Source organism: Syngnathoides biaculeatus, chromosome 23 (assembly GCF_019802595.1).
Source record: "Syngnathoides biaculeatus isolate LvHL_M chromosome 23, ASM1980259v1, whole genome shotgun sequence".
NCBI classification, from domain to species: domain Eukaryota; kingdom Metazoa; phylum Chordata; class Actinopteri; order Syngnathiformes; family Syngnathidae; genus Syngnathoides; species Syngnathoides biaculeatus.
Genome location: NC_084662.1, coordinates 4,462,178 through 4,481,273, shown reverse-complemented (window position 1 = coordinate 4,481,273; position 19,096 = coordinate 4,462,178). Strand labels below are relative to the sequence as shown.

The following is a 19,096-nucleotide window of genomic DNA, read 5'->3' as shown; positions in this document are numbered from 1 at the left end:
ATTATAATTCTCAAAAGTATTGAACTTTTTTTTCCCCCCATTAAAAGAGACTGTCTCGTGATTGTGGTAATTGCAAGATACTATACTTGAATTCTCCCATTCTGCTTCGCAGAGAGCTGAGCCCTCCTAAAATGTCGGACTGAACCATTGTTTGCATTATCTGTTAAGGTGCAATAAATACTGTTTTGTGTTTGTTTGTTTCTCAGAGTAAAGGAGAAGGCCAGGAAAAAGAATTGAAAAAGTTTGATGGGACAGGATATGACAAAGACCTTGTGGAAGCCCTGGAAAGAGATATCATATCTCAGAATCCAAACATTAAATGGTATGTGTTCTTCCGATTTCGTCTCGGTTTTTTGAAATTCATTTATTGTAAATAATGTTCTCCAGAGGGAACACACTATCTCACCTAAATGTAAGATGGTGTGTGCCAATGTGTACCACCATTAGCGCCACAACCCAGACATAACCCCTAAAATGTAAATGCCATGATAATTTGTTTAGATTAAAATGTTAACATTTATTTTGTTGGGGTTATGTGGTTTACAGGTGCAGAAGGCTTTACGAGTGGAGTTTGATTTGTCCGTCACAGATAATCTTTCATCACATTTTGCTGCTTTTCTAAATAAACCTGCTTGTTGTAAGACTACTGCACTTATTCCATGTTTACAAAGTAGCCACAACATTTGGTACATGGACACCATCTTAGTCTAATGAGCTCCGATATGAGAGCACTGTCGAATTATTTAGGTTTATGAAAATAGATATTTAACCCTTACTGTATTGAGAACCCTTCTTAGTTCTCCAATTGTATTCACAATAAGAGTAAAATGTTGGACGAATCTTTCTTGATCAGCGTCGGAATAAAAACTAAAAATCTTTGTAAAGGTAGAATTGCAGACACACTGATTGGATAGTGCAGGAATAATGTAAATGCAGTGACAGCATATGTGTATTACGGCTAAAGGTCCATCCCATTAAGATATTTTTTTTCAGTTTCGTGCACAACCTAGTTCAAATTGATTCTGTGATTGGGTCAAGTTTGACATCAGTGATAATGTCAATTTAAATATAAGACAGTAGTGTGTTAATCTCAATCAGATATTTGTTTCTGACATAGTTACTAATTTTTCATGTATGTGCCCACTTCATTGTGCGTACCCACCAACCAACTCAACTCTACTCAACTGAACAGCATCACAGTATGTCATGGCTTTAAGCAAGCTAGGGTGCATCACAAGTCCCTTCAATGGAACATTGCTGGCTCCTCTTTCCTGAAAACATTGAACTCGACCAGGAAGTGGTCGTTCTGCCATATTACAAAAACAGTTCAGGGTACCCAACCTTTCTCTGGAAAAAGAAAAATAGAATTGATTATATTTGACTTCAATGTAGCCCCACAAAGTGTTTATAGCAATGTGGGCATTTGTGGTGGTATTAGTAACTTATCCATTATTTGTGACTCATCGACACAATGTCCTCTTTAGTAGATGTCTCCATAAAATTATGTAATTGAGGAACAGTTGTCTTATTTCCCCCAAACATTTTTACCTCCTCCTGTTGCTCCTCGAGGGAATTTCTTGTGGGACGAGATAGCATGTAAGCACAAGACCTAGGAGCTAAAACCGAGGAAGTTCCAAATACAGTGGTACCTGTACTTACGATTGTCTTTAGTAACATAGAAATTGTGCTACTAAAACTCCTCCTCGGAAAAATATTGCCTATAGTTACGAAGGAAATTTAGGATACAAAAGTAAAAAATAGACGCTGGATTCCCCAAATTCCACTAAACGCAAAAATCCTGTATCATGGTTTGTGTGGTGCGATAGAGTTACTCTCCCATTAGCTATCGCCATAGCATCTTCCTTGTATCCAATTGGCTAGGGGGAATGTCAAGCTTTACCCATGATGCTTTTTTATTCCATTGGACATGTGAATGTCACCAAAACACTAAAACTGTCACACGTTGTCACAGGTTAATGCACATTGGAAAAGTACAACTTTTTTTTGTGGTTGTGAAGTTTATTCATCTGTCTTCACCATGGGCCCCAAGAAACTTTAGTGGAATTAAGTTGTGTGCGTGTGTGCATTTGTACGTATGTATTTTCTCTGCTGTCAAAGTTTGCCTCCTCTTACACCCCCCCACCCCCCCATGCCTTTTGCTTGTCACTCACCCTTCTCTTGGCATAGTCGCCCAATGCCAAAGGTAAATGAACATAATTTATTCTTTACATTATGTACTTTGAAAGCTTATTTTGGGTGGGGGCAAGAGTCAAGGGACTTGGAACGGATTACGCTATTTACTGGTAAAAATTGTGCCAAACATATATGTGCGTTCATCTGAATTGACACGCTGTGGCGACCCCAAAAGGGACAAGCCGAAAGAAACTTACTTTACATGTAAAATGCGCTTCTACTTGGGAAAAATTCACGTTACGAAACTACTTCCGGAATGGATTAATTTCATAAGTAGAGGTACCATTGTACAGAAATCAGATGTACCTATACTTGGTTATTCCCACATTCCATAGAAATATGGGGAGTCCTCGGTCTACGACTGAGATCTGTTCCTACAGTAGCGACTTAACTTGAATTTCGACTTAAGTCAGATTCCACCATTAAAGTCAGAATTTACAGCAAAATACTTTGTATATAAAAAAACAATTACATTGAAATAAACAGGAAGATGTACTTAGCATTGCTGCTAAAAAGTTGGATGGAGAAGGAGAGTAGCTATTTGCGAAGGAACCAGGTCCTCAATTCTCTCCATCTTGACAAGTATCAAAGAACCTTGTTTTGTGATCATTGTCATAGGAACGGAACCCACATGTGCCATAATACAGGCTTTGTCTTTAATAATTGTCACCATGGTTGACCGACTGAAGCCTTGTTGGTGTTGGTGTCTCTCCTTTTTCCAATGTTTTTATGATCTTGAGCTTTGTTTTCATGGTAATCGATTTTCTTTTGGCTATAGAAGCATTGCCAAAACACACAGCTTTCTTCTTTGGGCCGATAATGTCTACAAAGGAGGGCAAAACATGCAAAGATACTCCCGGCACACAAACACGGACGAGCATTAGCCAGACAAAATGGCGGATGGGCGTTGTGAAGTCAAAACATCTTAGGTCAAGACCGTCTTAACCCAAGGATTCCCTGTACAGTCTTTAAAGTATACGTTGTTATACAACAATGCGGAAACTATAATTATTATGTAACTATGGATGAAATATTGAAGTTTCTAGTCATTATTCCCAAAATCTGTCCAAGTTAACAGTGGTTATGTTCAAGTGCAGGGAGCACATGACCAACCTCTCAAAATGTCCTTGTCTTTTATTTTCACATGTTCCCAATTAGTGGGGCAACATTCTAACACTTGCTGAGTTCTGCCTCACAATGATAGTAAGACCCCGTAGGAGAATCCAAACACGATATTGCTAAGAACACTTGGTTGGCACAGGGTGGCTTGACATCGCCATGTACCAGTCAGAGCGAAGCGGTTTTCCATATTTAATTTTAGAATAGCCATCAATACAGAGCAATGATTCACGTATTGAATAATGACAAATCGGGCTTGTTCAATTACTAAGCGTTAAAAAAACAACTAGGTTGAAAAAATTCCCATCTTTTTCAGCCTAATTTAGTAACGGCAAAGAAGATATTTGGGGGAAAATTGATGTCATGGGACCTTTTAATAAAATGTTGCACTCCAGATTATCTAGCTAAATTTGACCTATAGTAATCTTGTTTTGAAGGGATGACATTGCAGACCTCGGTGATGCAAAAAAACTCCTAAAAGAAGCGGTTGTGTTGCCAATGTGGATGCCAGCATTTTTCAAAGGCATACGAAGACCATGGAAGGTGCTTTTTTAGATTAAAATGTGTTTGTATGGCATGTCACTGACATAGCCCATGAAACTCTCACCTCAGGGAGTGCTCATGGTGGGACCGCCTGGCACAGGAAAAACGCTTTTAGCAAAAGCAGTTGCTACTGAATGTAGGACTACTTTCTTCAACGTCTCCTCGTCCACACTGACCTCTAAATACAGAGGAGAGTCTGAAAAGTTAGTCCGCCTGCTCTTTGAGATGGTAAGGCTGTGGTGTCACTGTCAATGTTTTTCAATTCAGGAGCTGTAATTAGGGTTGGGCATTTAGAATTGAGAACTGATTGGAACTGGAACTAACATTACGGTTCTTCCAGAATGGTTAAAATTTATTAATTTTGGTTCCCAGTCCACCAACCCCAAAGAAGATACTGGCGAAAACCAATGAAGAACGTGCACAAAGAAGTGCTTTTGCCCAACGGTGGCAGTGGCTAAAAGTGTCTTAACTTTGATCAAATGAATGAACAGTCCCCTCAATATTTCACTCGTAATACGATTACTGTATATTGCCCAAAGGAGGCTTTCATGATGTGTAGCAGTCAGACACGCTCCCTCATACAGCACACAGAACTTCAAGTTCAAGTGGGTGACAATAAAATATCTCTGCCAACATTCAGGCAGCTAACAAGGAAAATGGTGCATTTTACTTATGTACTGATTGTTTTTAGCATTTAATTTTGTCTTCAAACCAACCTAAGAAACAATAAATGGCGGGGTCAAACTAACAACTTTACAATGAATTGGGACAAAATTCACAAACGTATTCCAAAACACTAACCTTGTGCCTCATTGGTGGAATGGGTAAAGGAATCATTATTTTAGCGCATTTGCTTTCATCCATTTTTTTTCCCCCTCAAAATTCACCAATTTTGTCTAAGGTTGATTTCCATGCCAAAATTCACTTTCATTGTGTCCCTTTCAAAATAAAAGACTACAAGTATAAAACAGGAAGCAAAGTTAAAACTTGCGCACATAAACCATTAGACATGATAAAAGACAGAAATAACTATTTTAACAATGCGATAAGACTTTTAGCTAAAACAATTAATGATTATCAAGTCAGTGGGGTTCCAAACACATTCCCTTTTTTTTCCAAAAGTTTGATGTTGATACTAGTTATAAAGAACTCTTGAATCAAATGTTCATTTTAGTCTATGCTGTGGGTTACAAAGAAAATGGATGTTCATAATTGGGACAGTTTTTATTTAAACCACAGTAAAAACTTTTTTGACCCACCCCCTAAAAAGAATCTGACTCAAGAATTGTTTCGAACCACAATTGAAATGAGTAACTGGACTCGGGACCAGAATCACTCAAATTCACATAATGCCCAACCCTGGCTGTAATACATTTGAAATCCAGTGTGAACTCGTCACATCATGGTTGTCTGGCATTTTCCTTGTTCAGGCCCGATTTTATGCTCCCACTACGATTTTCATCGATGAAATAGACTCTATGTGCAGTCGCAGAGGGACATCTGAGGAACATGAGGCCAGCCGAAGAGTCAAGGCAGAACTGCTGGTGCAGATGGACGGTAGGTCAATAAGATTCTGTTACTTGTAAAAATTGTTTACATTTTTTTCTTTGTTTTCATGGGTATACTATTTCTATTGTAAGCTTGGAAATTGTCAGCAAAAACACATTTCTGTTTCTCATGGGTAGGTGTTGGTGGAACGTTGGAAAATGATGACCCCTCAAAGATGGTCATGGTGCTGGCTGCCACCAACTTCCCGTGGGATATTGACGAGGCTCTTAGAAGACGTTTAGAGAAGAGGATTTATATTCCCCTGCCGTCAGGTACATCTCCTGTTCATTGAGCTCATTGGTCCTTAGATTTCCCTACAGCAAAAGTGTCAAGCTAATTTCCATTGCAGGCAACATTGTAATCATACTGTTCCTCAGAAGGGCTTTACAACTGTGACAATGCGTAATGTGTCATAACTTCAATATTTTATATATACACGATTTGCTCTGCATTTTTGTGTTCGGCTTATTTCAAAGACGAATTGACAGAAAATGATGGAAGATTGTGGAAAGCAAATGTATCTGGTTTGCACAATCATTGTCGTTGGTCATGCCAAAAATGTCCTTTTTCAAGCTAATGTGGTTTTCTTTGCTAAGTGGTATTTGAGATGGTTTCTCATTACAGGGTCTGATGTTGAGCCTTTTTGAATGCTGAGCCTCTCAGGCCACCACGAGCCAAGTTGCGGTGGCCCTGTTAGACCTTGTACTGGCTTCTTGTATACATGATCTGAATTTTAGTCATGACTTCGTCTTTATGGTTTTATTTAAGTCCCACTGAGAAATGATTATATTCCGGATGACTCACGAAAATTACAAAATGATTCAAACATTTACATAGCACTGATAGTCCGCCAATGTTTTATCCTGCCTCGGTGCACACTATGTACTGTAAGTAAGGATGCTCTGACCAGGGGTTTTATACTTCCAATTCTGGTACTGCTGATGAAATCTCCAGAATCACTCCTGATATGATCATATAGATGAGCTTTAAATATTTTCATTAGTGTACTTTAAGTTTATTGGCTGAATGATCTGACATGTTTGGGTTTGCATCACAGTGCTTGCGCACTTGCATAGTGTGAAAGCAAGAGGCAACGTTACACTAAGACTGGGTGGTTATTGGGAAAATAATCATGATTACTGCTGTTTCGATTATTAATAAACACGTTTATTTTAAAACTTTGTTTTTAGTCAACTACCAAAACTCAACTTTAAATATTACCTGAAAATAACCTATATATTTATTTTTTTAATCAAGTATCCATCTGTTTTCTGTATCGCTTATCTTCACAGTGGTCGTGGGTGTGCTAGAGCCTATACTAGGTATCTTTGGACGAGAGGCAGGGTACACCCTGAACTGCTAATCAGCTAAGGACTTAATAATAAAAACCCATTCGCATTCCAATTGACACCAATGGGCAGTTTAGAGTCTTCAATCAACCTACTACCTATGTTTTTGTTTTTTGGAATGTGAGAGGAAACTCATGCAGGCACAGGGAGAACATGCAACCTCCACACAGGTGAAGCTGGGATTTCAACCCTGGGCCTCAGAACTGTGAGGAAGATGTGCTAACCATTAGACCACAGAGCCATTTGTGACAAGTAAACTAATACACTTTTCCAAAAATGTGAATGCGTTTATTTCCATAATTCTGTTCAAAAAGTTAAGCATTCATGGATTGATTTGGGGTCAATGATTCAAACAATTTAAATTGTTTATTTTTGTATAATTGCTTTGACTCATAAAATCTACAAAATCAGGAATTCCAACAATTTGAATACAGTGAAAAAAATCAGCCCAGATTTTGCAGGCCGTAAATGTTTTAAATGGAGTGTCACACACTAATCATTCACTAAATTCAAAGCACTTGCACAGGTTTCTCCAGGTGTCATTAAATTCCTTGTTTGGTTCAATATTTAGAGTAATTTATGATTCCTTCTGCTGAGGGCCTGCATGGCAATGTACGTTTCATCCTCCAGCAGGACCTGGCCCCTGCCCATACTGCCAGAAGCACCAAAACCTGGTTTGATGCCCATGCCATCACAGTGGTTGACTTGCCAGCAAAATTACTGGATCTAATACTGCAAAATCTATGGGGTATTATCAAGAAAATGAGGTGTACCAGACCCAAAAACATGAACAGACCGCAAGCGTCAAGGAACTCTGGGCTCCTATAACTTCCATGCAATGCTACAGGTTGATTTGCCTCAATGCCATGGCGCATTGAAGCAATTATTAATCCAAAGATATTCCAAACCAAGCCAGGCAAGCGGCATTAGCTTTAGTTCAGCCATCACCATGAGGCTAACACAAATCCGTGCCTTTTTTTTCCCCAATCGAGCGGTCTTAGTCGTGGTTTCACTGTGTCATCACAACATTTTGTGTTTGATTGGATGTTTCGTTGATAAAAGAATTTAAGAATGAATGAAAATAAAAAATTTTCTGTGACTGAGAAATTTGTAATGGCCTGACCCGGCCAGTGTCTGTATGTGGCTAGTGGCCTGACACATTAGTGTAGTGCAGATTCGAATCACTTGCATGGATTTCATTGTGGGAGTTTTGTACACACTCGGAGCCCATATTCAAATTCTGTGTTCAAATGTATATTTGTTTTTTTACAACACCACCTGTTTGCAATTTCCAATGTAACTGTGGTGGGTTAAGTAGACTGGCACGCATCAATGTCAACCATAGATGTTGTGCATAAAACAGTAGGAAAAAAATGGATCATGATGGAATGGTTGCTTTATAAAATGGAAACGTAAATACAGCGATGGCTAAAAATATTGCTTAGTGACTGTATTGTTTACTACAGTGCGCCCTCGTTATTTGGGGGGGATATGTTCCCCCTTTCCCTCCTGTGGCACTAAGGAGGTCCTAAGTGCCGCAAAGCATGTTGGAAGCGCTGCATAGCATACAGGGAACATGCTGGGAGGATGTAAATGGCTTTTAAAGTGCCTGTTTTGTGTCAATTATTTTAGTTTCAATGTGGCACCATGAATGTGAACAACATCTTGAGTAATGTCTTGCCTACACTGTCAGTGTGTGGGACAATCCAAGCTTCTTCTGCTTACAAATGTAAAATTGCGTTTGTTTCTCACTCCCTCGTGAGCACCATATGGTGCCTTATGTACAGGCTAAAACATATGCTGGCATGCATGCTAACAATGTAACCAATGCATTCAGGTGTGCAGTACTTCATTGGACTCATCAGAACAACATTTACAGATTTTGGAATTCATCGTACCTATAAGGCATGGGTTATTATAAGGCACCCAATCTGTTTAGGAGAGAATTCAAGACTTCTAAGTGCACCTTATGGTTGTGAAAATATGGTACATTATGGGAAAAAAGAAAAAAAAATGCTAAATCTGCGAATATGCTGGGCTGTGAACTGTTAATGGGCAGAGGCGATCGCAGGGCATAGAGAGACAAACAGGTGCACTCACAATCATGCCTGGGGGAAATTTAGAGTGTCCAATTAACATTGCATGTTTTTGGGATGTGGGAGGAAACCAGAGTTCCTGGAGAAAACCCACGCAGGCACAGGGAGAACATGCAAACTACACACAGGCGGGGCTGGGATTTGAACCCCAGACCTCAGTACTGTGAGGCCAATGCTCTATACCTGCGACACCATGCTGTCTCGATACAACATATTCTTGCAAAACAAAACTATAGGTTTATCTCCACTTTGCAAACGGTTTTGGTGGGTTAGAGGGAGAGTGCTTCTAAATACAATTTAAGTAAAAAAAAAAAAAAAAAAAAACAGGATTTCCAAAAATAAAAAACCAAGGATGCATGATAACTATTGGACTAATAAATATCAACTCGATAATAGGGCAAATTATGTCACACTCATTGCGCCCACACGTCCGTCCATCCATCCATCCATCCATCCATTTTGGCACTCTATAATGCAAGGCTTGGGATTGGTTGCATGAGGCTTTGTGATTTTCATCTCCTATAGCAAGCATTATCGTTCTTATGCTGTGTTCCACACACAACGCTATTTTTACAGCCAAACAAAGCAATGCTGGATACTTGCAGTGGTACTAGTTTAACTACATTTCTCCATAGCATCACCATTTCAATGTCAAATTACAAATGAAAGTACAGTAGTTAAGATACTTTTGTGGTCACAGCAACAGCAAAGTAGCATTCCCCAGGAGTTGTAAAGATTGAAAGTGATGTCATGTTACCTACCTTATCTGAAGTCCACTGTCGACTCCTGGGCCGGTGGCAAAATGTGTGCCACAGATAGCAAATTTTAACCATCATGGTTTTTTTCAGCTTCAAATCAAGAATCATATAACTCCCATACTGAATCGAATCGTATTTGAAATGTTCAGCCCCGAAAGATGGTTCTTTTAGTCAGATTGCTAGCTGTTTATCTAAAACTAATTCAGCCTCATACCAGAGAATCCTGACACTAATTTGTATGTCATTTAATCTCAATGCGGTTTTTCACATTTCGTGGGGATTTCTGGTCCCCAATAACCGTGAAAAACAAATGTTTACTGTATTCTTATATTACTTCATATGCATATTATAGAGTATATAATGGGTTTACTACAATCAGGATTTTTGGTTCCGATCACGGATCAACCAACCGAGGGGGCGAGCACCGATCTGGTCACAAGATAGAGCATTGAGTCTCTTTGAATGACCTGGTCATTGACTGTATATACTTGTGTACTTAATTGTATCAATAATAATATATATATATATTTAAAATTAATTTCTTTGTTCATCCATTTATCCCATTTAGGCATATTGGCAGTCATCAAAGTAATGATCTTTTAGATTGAAGTTAGTACAGGACATACAGCAAGTAATGTATTTTTGATTGTTGGTGTGTAGTAAGATTCTTCCAACTATAAAGTCTGGCCGTTGAATCCAAAAAGGTTGGAATCTGCTGCTCTCGTCAATATGCGTCCAACAGAACGGCAGCATTTGTATACACAACCACGAGTATTGCACTTCCTTGCTAGGCTAAGTAGTGTTTTGTTGCCTGCTTGCGAGCCGTATCGTACATTGAAAGTACGTAAATATACCTCCACCAAGCATTACAGTCTTTTCCTGTCCTGAGCACCGGCAATTACCAGCACACGATTTTTTCTTTTTTTTCTAATAAAATAGTTTGTGCGATCCACTCATGTTGTCGCCACCACGGTAACTAGTCACATTTGAACTGACAAGATAAAGCCCAGTTATGTTTAAAATCAGGGTGCGGAGTTATTGAAATACAAGATTTAATAGCAGTAGTCTGATACACACTTTGTGTCTCTCAGCTTCTCTTATGGAGCTGAGTTTTTTTGTTTTTATAAAGTTATTGGTTGTCAGATCTTTACATTTTTACGTCAAAAGACATGAAAAAAAAACTACATAAATGCAATATATAAAACTAAACTAGCTTTTAGATTCAGGTGTGTGCATGACGGCGATGCAGAGTTAATGTCTATCTCATAGCCAATTAATTATGTAATTGATCGGATCACAGTAAAATGCGACATCAAAACTGACCAGCAAAAAATCCTATCTGCCCATTCGATTAGGCCGATCAAATCAGCAGAAAGTCTAATCATAAATATGATATTCATATACTATTTCAATTTTGTATGAATAAAAAAAGACCCATTGTACAACCAGCTATATAAAATATGATTAATATAAAATTGATAATTGATATAAAATATAATTATACAAATTGTAAATAAATATGGGTCCCCCAGTCCAGACTTCCATCAGTTTGGAGGGTTTCAACCTAGAAATTTTTGAAGGCCTTTGATATAAACATGACAAAAATAGAAATATTATCAGTTCTGAGTATCGGCTTGCCAAAACAGCAAGTTATCGGTAACGGTGGAAACAAACTGTTGGCGTACATCCTAAAAAGAACAAATAAATTTTTGCAAGAAACATAAACGTGACACACTTTATTTACTTGAGTAGGACATGTGAACTTATATAAGTGTCGGATTTGGCCACCAGACTCTAATTTTGACACCTGTTCTTGACAGGTTGATGATAGACTACAGTGGCAAACTATATTACAGTGTGCTACATACTTAACTGCTTTATGTGAGACCATAGCTGGATTATCGTTCCAGCCCCCCTCAACATGAAACTAGCTTCCTCAGCTCCACATTCCTGTCATTCTGCTTCTCACTCTAGTCAACCTTTTGTACAGTTCTTTGTATTTCCTTCTGATCCCCAGTAAACAACCTGTAATCCACTTTACTAGTTCATAGAGGCACAGTCAGACATTTATCTAAGGATGTCCTCAGGTACCTTTTGTTAGCGTTAGTCACCAAATGGCCACTTTTCATAATGCAGTGTCACTATATATCACTGCAAGAATGAAAATAAACATTTTACTAAATAAACCAAACCAAAAAAAAACCCTTAACATTATTTTATCTTTGTCAAGGTCTTGTTTAGCTTTGGTATTGGATCCAATTGAATGGCTCAAGTGTACCTAATAATATGCTTGTGAGTCTATGTGGTCTCATTAAGGTGTTTGCACAAAATAGAAAGGTAGACAACTTGTGAATTCTCTATTTCGGTTCCGTGTGGCGTATTGTTTGTGCATTAGCCTATGTTAGGTTCATCCTGTTCCTCTTGCCTGTGTAAACGCACTTACCCTCCCACACTTTGCCGTTGGCTTAAAGAGAAACTAGGCTAATATGGTGGGTTGCCAAATATTGTAACAACACCCCAACATTATAAACTAGTATTATTATTATATCTGCAAGGACTTGTCCTGCGATTTTTGACTCACAGGAAGGTTCTGTCATTTGTGTACTTCTGGTTCACATCCATCGTACTTTCAAAATCACAGAGAGATACAAACCTTATTCGTAATAACACTTCATGGTGATACTGTGTGTCCTAACATTGTGTCTTCAGCAAAAGGACGGGTGGAGCTACTCCGGATTAGCCTGAAGGAGCTGGAGCTGGCCAATGATGTGGATTTAGACAAAATCGCTGAGCAGATGGAAGGTTATTCAGGAGCTGACATCACAAATGTGTGCAGGTTAGACAAAAATTGGTCACATTTGTAATTAAACTACTATGCTTACATTAACTCCAACATTCTGTATTTTTTTTCTTTACACATTTTCTATTGATTAATACAGGACAGGTATTTCTCAATATTTTGGGTTTTGACACACCAGACTTTATATTGTTTTTTTTTTTTTTTGTTTTAGCTTTTTTAATGATAAACACATCAACCTTTACTCGATTACTTTTTTCTGTCTGTGATGTCGTGTTTGTTCATCTCTTTGGTTGGAGTGACCTCATAACACTTCTTATCACAGTTCATTTTCACTTGCATATAGTCTGTTAGTGTATCTGTTCAGTGTTAATCTTTCTTACATGTGCAAATGCTCGTTCACAGTGAGGTACAAAGGAAGACCTAGTTATGCCAAGTGCAGTTTTCATTTTAAAAATGCCTACCCAGAACTTGTCTTTTATCAGTATTTTCAAATTGTTTCCATCAGCAAGAAATGGTAGTCATCCCATCCTTCTTTTAGTTTCTCAATTTCAACCTCAAATTTGTGCATGTGTATAAACCAGCTGCTTATTTAGAATAATGGATTCCGGAAAACACTTGAAATGTGTAAAATTTACAAAAGTATAAAAAACTTTATGATTTTTAAAATTTATTTATTTAAATTTATTTAAAGGGGAAATCCAGTGCTTTGCATGAACAGTGTATCCATAGGTCATGTAATATGTAGCCTATTTTGACAATGTGATGTTAAATGCTCTCTCATTTAATAGTGTTTTGAGAAGATTTTTATCGGCAGTTACGAATTTTCTGGGTCACTGCTATTTTCAAGAGTCACATGAGCTACGTGTGCGGATGTGACATGTACCGTGATGCAATATAGGCTCGATTACATGGGACACCATTTATGCCCAGCTTCGATTTCTCTAATTTATCCTCATCTGATGAAAAAATAGCAGTATCAGTTGATCGGGAAGATGGAGGAATACTTCCATACAGATTTGAACCTGTGATTGTAAATGTTGAGTATTCGGATGGTTCTTTGGGTGGAATGACACGGGGTCTGACTACTCGGAGGCCTATGTGCAGGACATAAGTGCATAAACAAAGGCCCCCGGGCCGGCAGCCACGGATGAGCTCCAGCCGCGAGCCGAGCTTCCAGGAAGCGGAGGCCGTTAACCCCGGATGCCGAAATTAGGCTAAAGGCCTAAATTACGAGAAATCGACGTTGGGCATTAATGCTGTCCCATGTAATCGAGCCTTTGTTGCGGCACAGTACACATCACATCCGCGCACGTAGGTCATGCGACTCGCGAAAATGGCAGCGCCCCTGAAAATTCGTAATTGTCAATAAAAATCTTCTCAAAACACTATTAAATGAGAGAGGATTTAAAATCACATTGTCAAAATAGGGTACATATTACATGACCTATTGGATACACTATTCATGCAAAGCACTGGATTTCGCCTTTAAGCAACCCTGTGAACTGATCAGCTCGTGTGGCAGGCAGGTGTTGTTCGGCAACAAATTGTGCTAATATCATCTCTGCTCTTGTCGCACCATTTGAAGAGGGCTTGGTTTTACTTGAAGGAAAATGTTCATCGATGGGTTTGAATGTTTTCATTTTATGAACTACTTCCTTGTGGCCATTTGTATCAAAATGCTTGCGAAGGTCATAAAATCCAGAGGCAGACACCTTTATATCTGTTTTACATAACTCACAGAAGGGATATTCTGAGCCTTTTGTGGACGATTGAATCCAACCTGTGTATTCGCCTGTCTGCATTTCCCACACTGTTAGATGCAATCTATCTGGTTTCCTTTTCTTTTTTTTCTTGGTGTTACTTTTATGCCAGATGTACTGGGGTAACATACCTTCAAAAAGTTATTTTGTCTTGTTAGACCACAGAGTATTTTCCCAAAGGCCTTGGATGATCAAGCCGTCTTCAAGCAAATTTGAGACAAGCCTTCATGGTCATTTTGCTCAGCAGTGCTTTTCATCTTGGAAGGAGGCAGGCCATTTTTGCCCAGGCTCTTCCTTATGGTAGCGTCACCAACACAAATCTTAAATGAGATGTGATTTCTGTAGTTCTTCAGATGACATGAGGTCTTTAGGGATTTCTTGGATGAGTTATCACTGCATTCTTTGTATAATTCTGGTCACCTGGCCGCTCCTGGAAGCTTCACTGTTATTTTCACCAATTGTGGAGAATGGCTCTCACTGTGGTTCACTGGAGCTGGAACATTTTGGAAATGACTAAAACGTTTTCTACACTGATAGATCTCAATTACTTTTTCTCATTTGTTCCTGGACGTCTTTAGATCTGTAACGCTTTTTAGGATCTTTTGGTCCAACTCACTCAGACAGGTCCAATTTAAAGTAGGACTGTCATCCCTATAAACATTCTAAAATAGATATTGTAACGAAAAATACAAATAACTCTATTCACTTCAATGTCTATACGAAAAAATAAATGTGAGCGGATCGTGCGTCATCTATGCGGAAAGTTGCGCAATTGAGTGTCCCTCGACATCCAAATGGTCGCCATATTAGTCGCGTCCTCTGTCCTTGACGTCATCATCACTTCCACCATTGAAAACGCGCAGTGCCTGCTAGTATGGAAGCCAAACAACAGATATTCGGGTTTTTCCGACGCCCCTTCTGACACCGAAGCTCTTATTGAAAAGGACAACACCACACAACTGAGTGAAGTTACCGGGGCAATATTACATTATTGTTTCGAGCCATATTCAGATAAGCAATCATGGCCAAACCGCATCCCTGTCCGATCCACTTCCGCGGCTCATCGCAGCCGGCCTGTGTGGCTTATGACAGACCCGAGCGGTGCTGCTTTAGGGGTGTGTTCACAGAAGCCGCAGTACTCGATGAACACAGTCAAGCCGGGGCGCATCATACGCGCACGCGGCTGAGTAACGCATTCTCGGCTGTGTTCTTCAGAGCCGCCCCCGTCGCAAAGCCCGACACGCAACCTTCGCAGAAGCTGTGACCGCCGAACGCCGCGCCTCAGCCGGGTTGGCTGATTTTCAGCGCCGTGGTGGCATATAATGGAGCCGAGGCGTGCTGCTTGTAGAGGGTTGTTCACAGCCACCGCAGTACGCGATGAACACTATCGAGACGAGGCTGAGTGAGACATTGTTGGCTGGGCGACCCGCACATCGACACATTTCATACGTGGCTGTTTTGTTACGTTATGAGAGAGACCGATTACGTGGTCCGCCCCAAACTATTTTTTTTTTTAGTAACTGTATGCGCACATCAACACATTTCATATGCGGATCTTTTGCTATGTTATGAGAGAGACCGATTACTAGCTATTTTTTTATTTTTTTTTTTTGAGCTGCATACACACCTACCTGTTATTTGGAACCCACGAAGCTCTCGTCCTCTGCACCCGTGCAATCCATTTTTCACAACGAATAGGGTCTCTTTCAAGCTTATGAAGGGTAATTCCATTCTCCCAAGTGTTCAAGCAATGTCCAGCAATGCAATGAGCCGGCATTTTGGCTAACACGAAGGAACAACGAGCTACCTTCCCGAAGGTAAAACTAATGGAAACAAATGAGTCCACGAGGGGGCGCCGCTGTCCTTTACGTCACTTCCTGCTTCTTCTTGAAAACAAATCCCTTGAGAGGATTTTCACGGCGGGAGTTACAAAAAGCCGTATACGTCAAAATCATGTTTTGTGGTGAAAAAACACATGGGACCATATTGGCCTTGGGTTTTTCATTAATATACCAAAAATCATCCATTTCATGACAGTCCCACTTTAAGTGATTTATTTGAGAACAGGTGTGGCAGTATCAGGCTTGGTGTAGTGAAATTTAATTCAGGTACAGAGTTAACTTGCATATTAAAGCTGGAGCAATCACATTTTGTTGTCTTTGATGGAAAGGATTTTAAGTGCGACAAAAAATCAAGAAGGTGGGCAAACACTTTTTCACACGCACTATAAGTGGTGCACAGGTTTGCATGCACAACACACTTTTTCTTTTTGGGGGTGGAGCGCTGCATTAAATGGTGCTTGAGTATGGTGTTGCGTTCACAGAAAACTCAATCCAATCTTTTGCGTGAACGTACTGAAAATAATTACTTCATGATTTATTCCTTCATTTTACTTGAATTCAACTCCAAGGTTCTGGCATACAAGAAATATGCCAATCGTGGAAGCTGACGGCAGGGTCTGAGCAGGCTTCATTGGGCATGTAGGTGACTGTTTTGCTGTGCAGGAGATGAGAAGGTCCCTCAAAATATGTCTTTACATGAAACCAGAACACGGTTCAATAAAGATTCAGTGTCGCTGCCGAAGACGACTACAGAAACTCAGCTGACCGATTTTATGTATTACATCATTGAGGCTGCCACAACCATAGTCCTTCCTAGTTTTCCATAAGTGGTAAATAGACAATTTTGTACAATAATGAGGATTATAGCTTAGTTAAGGCACTTCATTTTACCGTTAGTGTTGAAATGGGACTTACCATATATTAAACGGTTAACTCACTTTAGTGTTTCCACTGTTTAGGAATGTAATTGAAAGTATAACAAGTGTCCATGTGCTTGGAAATTCTAACAAAATAATTTATTATTGAGCCTCATTAATATTGTTAGAGGGCGGCACAGTGGAGCAGCTGTAAAGCATTGGCCTCAGAGTTCTGAGGACCCCGGGTTAAATCCCGCCACCACCTGTTTGGAGTTTGCATGTTCTCCCTGTGCTTACCTGGGTTTCCTCCCACATCCCAAAAACGTTTATTAATTAGAGACTCTAAATTGCCCCTATGTGTGATTGTGAGTGCGACTGTTGTCTCCATGTGCCCTGCAATTGGCTGGCAACCAGTTCAGGGTGTACCCTGCCTCTTGCCCGATGACAGCAGGGATAGGCTCTATTAGTATTTGTTCAAATACGATGAATTAAATTTCATTTCAAATGCAGGTAGAAATTATACATCCTGTACATTCAAAAAGAAGCTTCACCTTACATTTCTTGATCATTACCTTACTTGAACTAACCACTTGCTATAATGTAGTTGGGAATAAAAGCATGTTTATTTATTTTTTTATTTATGGTTGCAGGGACGCTTCCCTGATGGCCATGAGGCGAAGAATTGAAGGACTCACACCTGAGGAGATACGCAACATCTCCCGGGATGAGATGCACATGCCTACTACTATGGAGGACTTTGAGGCAGCCCTAAGGAAAGTTTCCAAATCTGTGTCTGCAGCAGACCTCGAGAAGTATGAAAAGTGGATTGAGGAGTTTGGGTCCTGCTAAAGGGTTGAGACTGGGCTAGGTAGCAATTGTTCATATTTGCCTGGGGTTGACAGAGAAAGGTGCTTTGTTTTTGTAAATGTGTTAATAAGCTTCACATATTCAACTGTAGTTTTTAAACCTGACATGGGGTTGGGGGGGGGGTGGTTACAACACAAACCATAGACCTGACCACACGTTTTTGTGCCTTTTCATTTGCCTTGAATCATTATGACAATATTGTATAACCACAGCACCAAAAGGTCATATCTCAATGCTTGTTTTTCATGCACTTGCTTTTTCTATGCAATTGAATTCTAGTGATGCAATCCATAACTAGAGTTGTATAAATAAAAGTATTTTTTAAAGAAAGCAGTCATAATATTTAAATATCTAATTCCCTTTGAAATGTGTGCACAAGCTTTGTTCAAAATACAATTTTACAGTTCTTCTTCACTTCCCATGGGCCACCCCTCTGTGGGAGTGCTCAGGTGTGTGGAGTGCGGAGAGAGCTGGTGGGAGGCTGAAGCTGGAGGCCTTGAGGGTTTGATCACCAGCTACAGAAACTGGGTCCATGGACGTCGTGGTGGAATGTGACCGCTCTGGCAGTGAAGGAGGCCAAGCTGGTGTGTGATGTTGCGAATTTATGACTCTCTTCCATTATGGAGTTGCTCACGGTGAGGGGTGCCGTGCATGTACGGGCATACTTATTGCCCGCAACTCCATGCCTGTACGTTGGAGATTACACAGGTGGACAAGAGGGTAGCCTACTTGTGCCTTCGGCTGGGGAGATGTGTCCTGATTGTGTTTGTGCCTAAACACCAAACAGCAGTTCAGATTACCAATCATTTTTGGAGTCTCCGACGGGGGTGCTGGAGAGAGGTCCCCCTGGAGAATCCCTCATTCTTATGAGGCACACACTAAAGCTCGAGTGAGCATTGACAGTAAAACCTGGAGGGGTGTGCTTTTTAGGCCAGTCCATGCTTGTTTTAGGGAGACAATGCCAAGACACACTCTTCATGTGTTACAACTATGGATTAAAAAATGGCATAGCATTTGATAAAAACATGATGCCAACAGTGAAGGGTGGTGGTGACTGTGTGATGGTCTGAGGCTGCTTTTCTGCCTCAGGACCAGGAAAATTGATGGAACAATAAATGCTGCTGTGTACCAGAAAATCCTGAAGGAGAACTGCCGGCCATCAGTTCGTGCCCTCAAACGCAAGCACTCTTTGATCATGCAGCAGGAGAACAATCCAAAACACACCAGCAAGTCCACATCTGAATGGCTTTTTAAAAAAAAAAAAAAAAAAAAAAGGTGTTTTGGAATGGTCAAGTCTTAAGCCTGGATTTAAATCCAATTGAGATGCTATGGTGCGACCCTAAATGTGAAGTTCATGCTAGAAAA

At 39.9% G+C, this 19,096-nt stretch overlaps 1 protein-coding gene across 3 annotated transcripts in view; it reads left to right on the top strand.

The window, feature by feature from the left end:
• The window catches only part of katna1 (katanin p60 (ATPase containing) subunit A 1), a 48,101-nt gene extending 30,093 nt beyond the window's left edge, over positions 1 to 18,008 (top strand). For 2 of the 3 annotated variants that reach the window (XM_061812525.1, XM_061812526.1), the window contains 7 exons: positions 207 to 322; positions 3,750 to 3,855; positions 3,925 to 4,083; positions 5,286 to 5,412; positions 5,541 to 5,675; positions 12,316 to 12,442; positions 17,515 to 18,008. In XM_061812525.1, the coding sequence (XP_061668509.1) occupies positions 207 to 322; positions 3,750 to 3,855; positions 3,925 to 4,083; positions 5,286 to 5,412; positions 5,541 to 5,675; positions 12,316 to 12,442; positions 17,515 to 17,713 (969 nt within the window). In that variant the 3' untranslated portion in view covers positions 17,714 to 18,008. The remainder of the gene's footprint in view (positions 1 to 206; positions 323 to 3,749; positions 3,856 to 3,924; positions 4,084 to 5,285; positions 5,413 to 5,540; positions 5,676 to 12,315; positions 12,443 to 17,514) is intronic. The other variant, XM_061812527.1, reaches the window with a different exon arrangement.
• Positions 18,009 to 19,096: the final 1,088 nt, after the last annotated feature.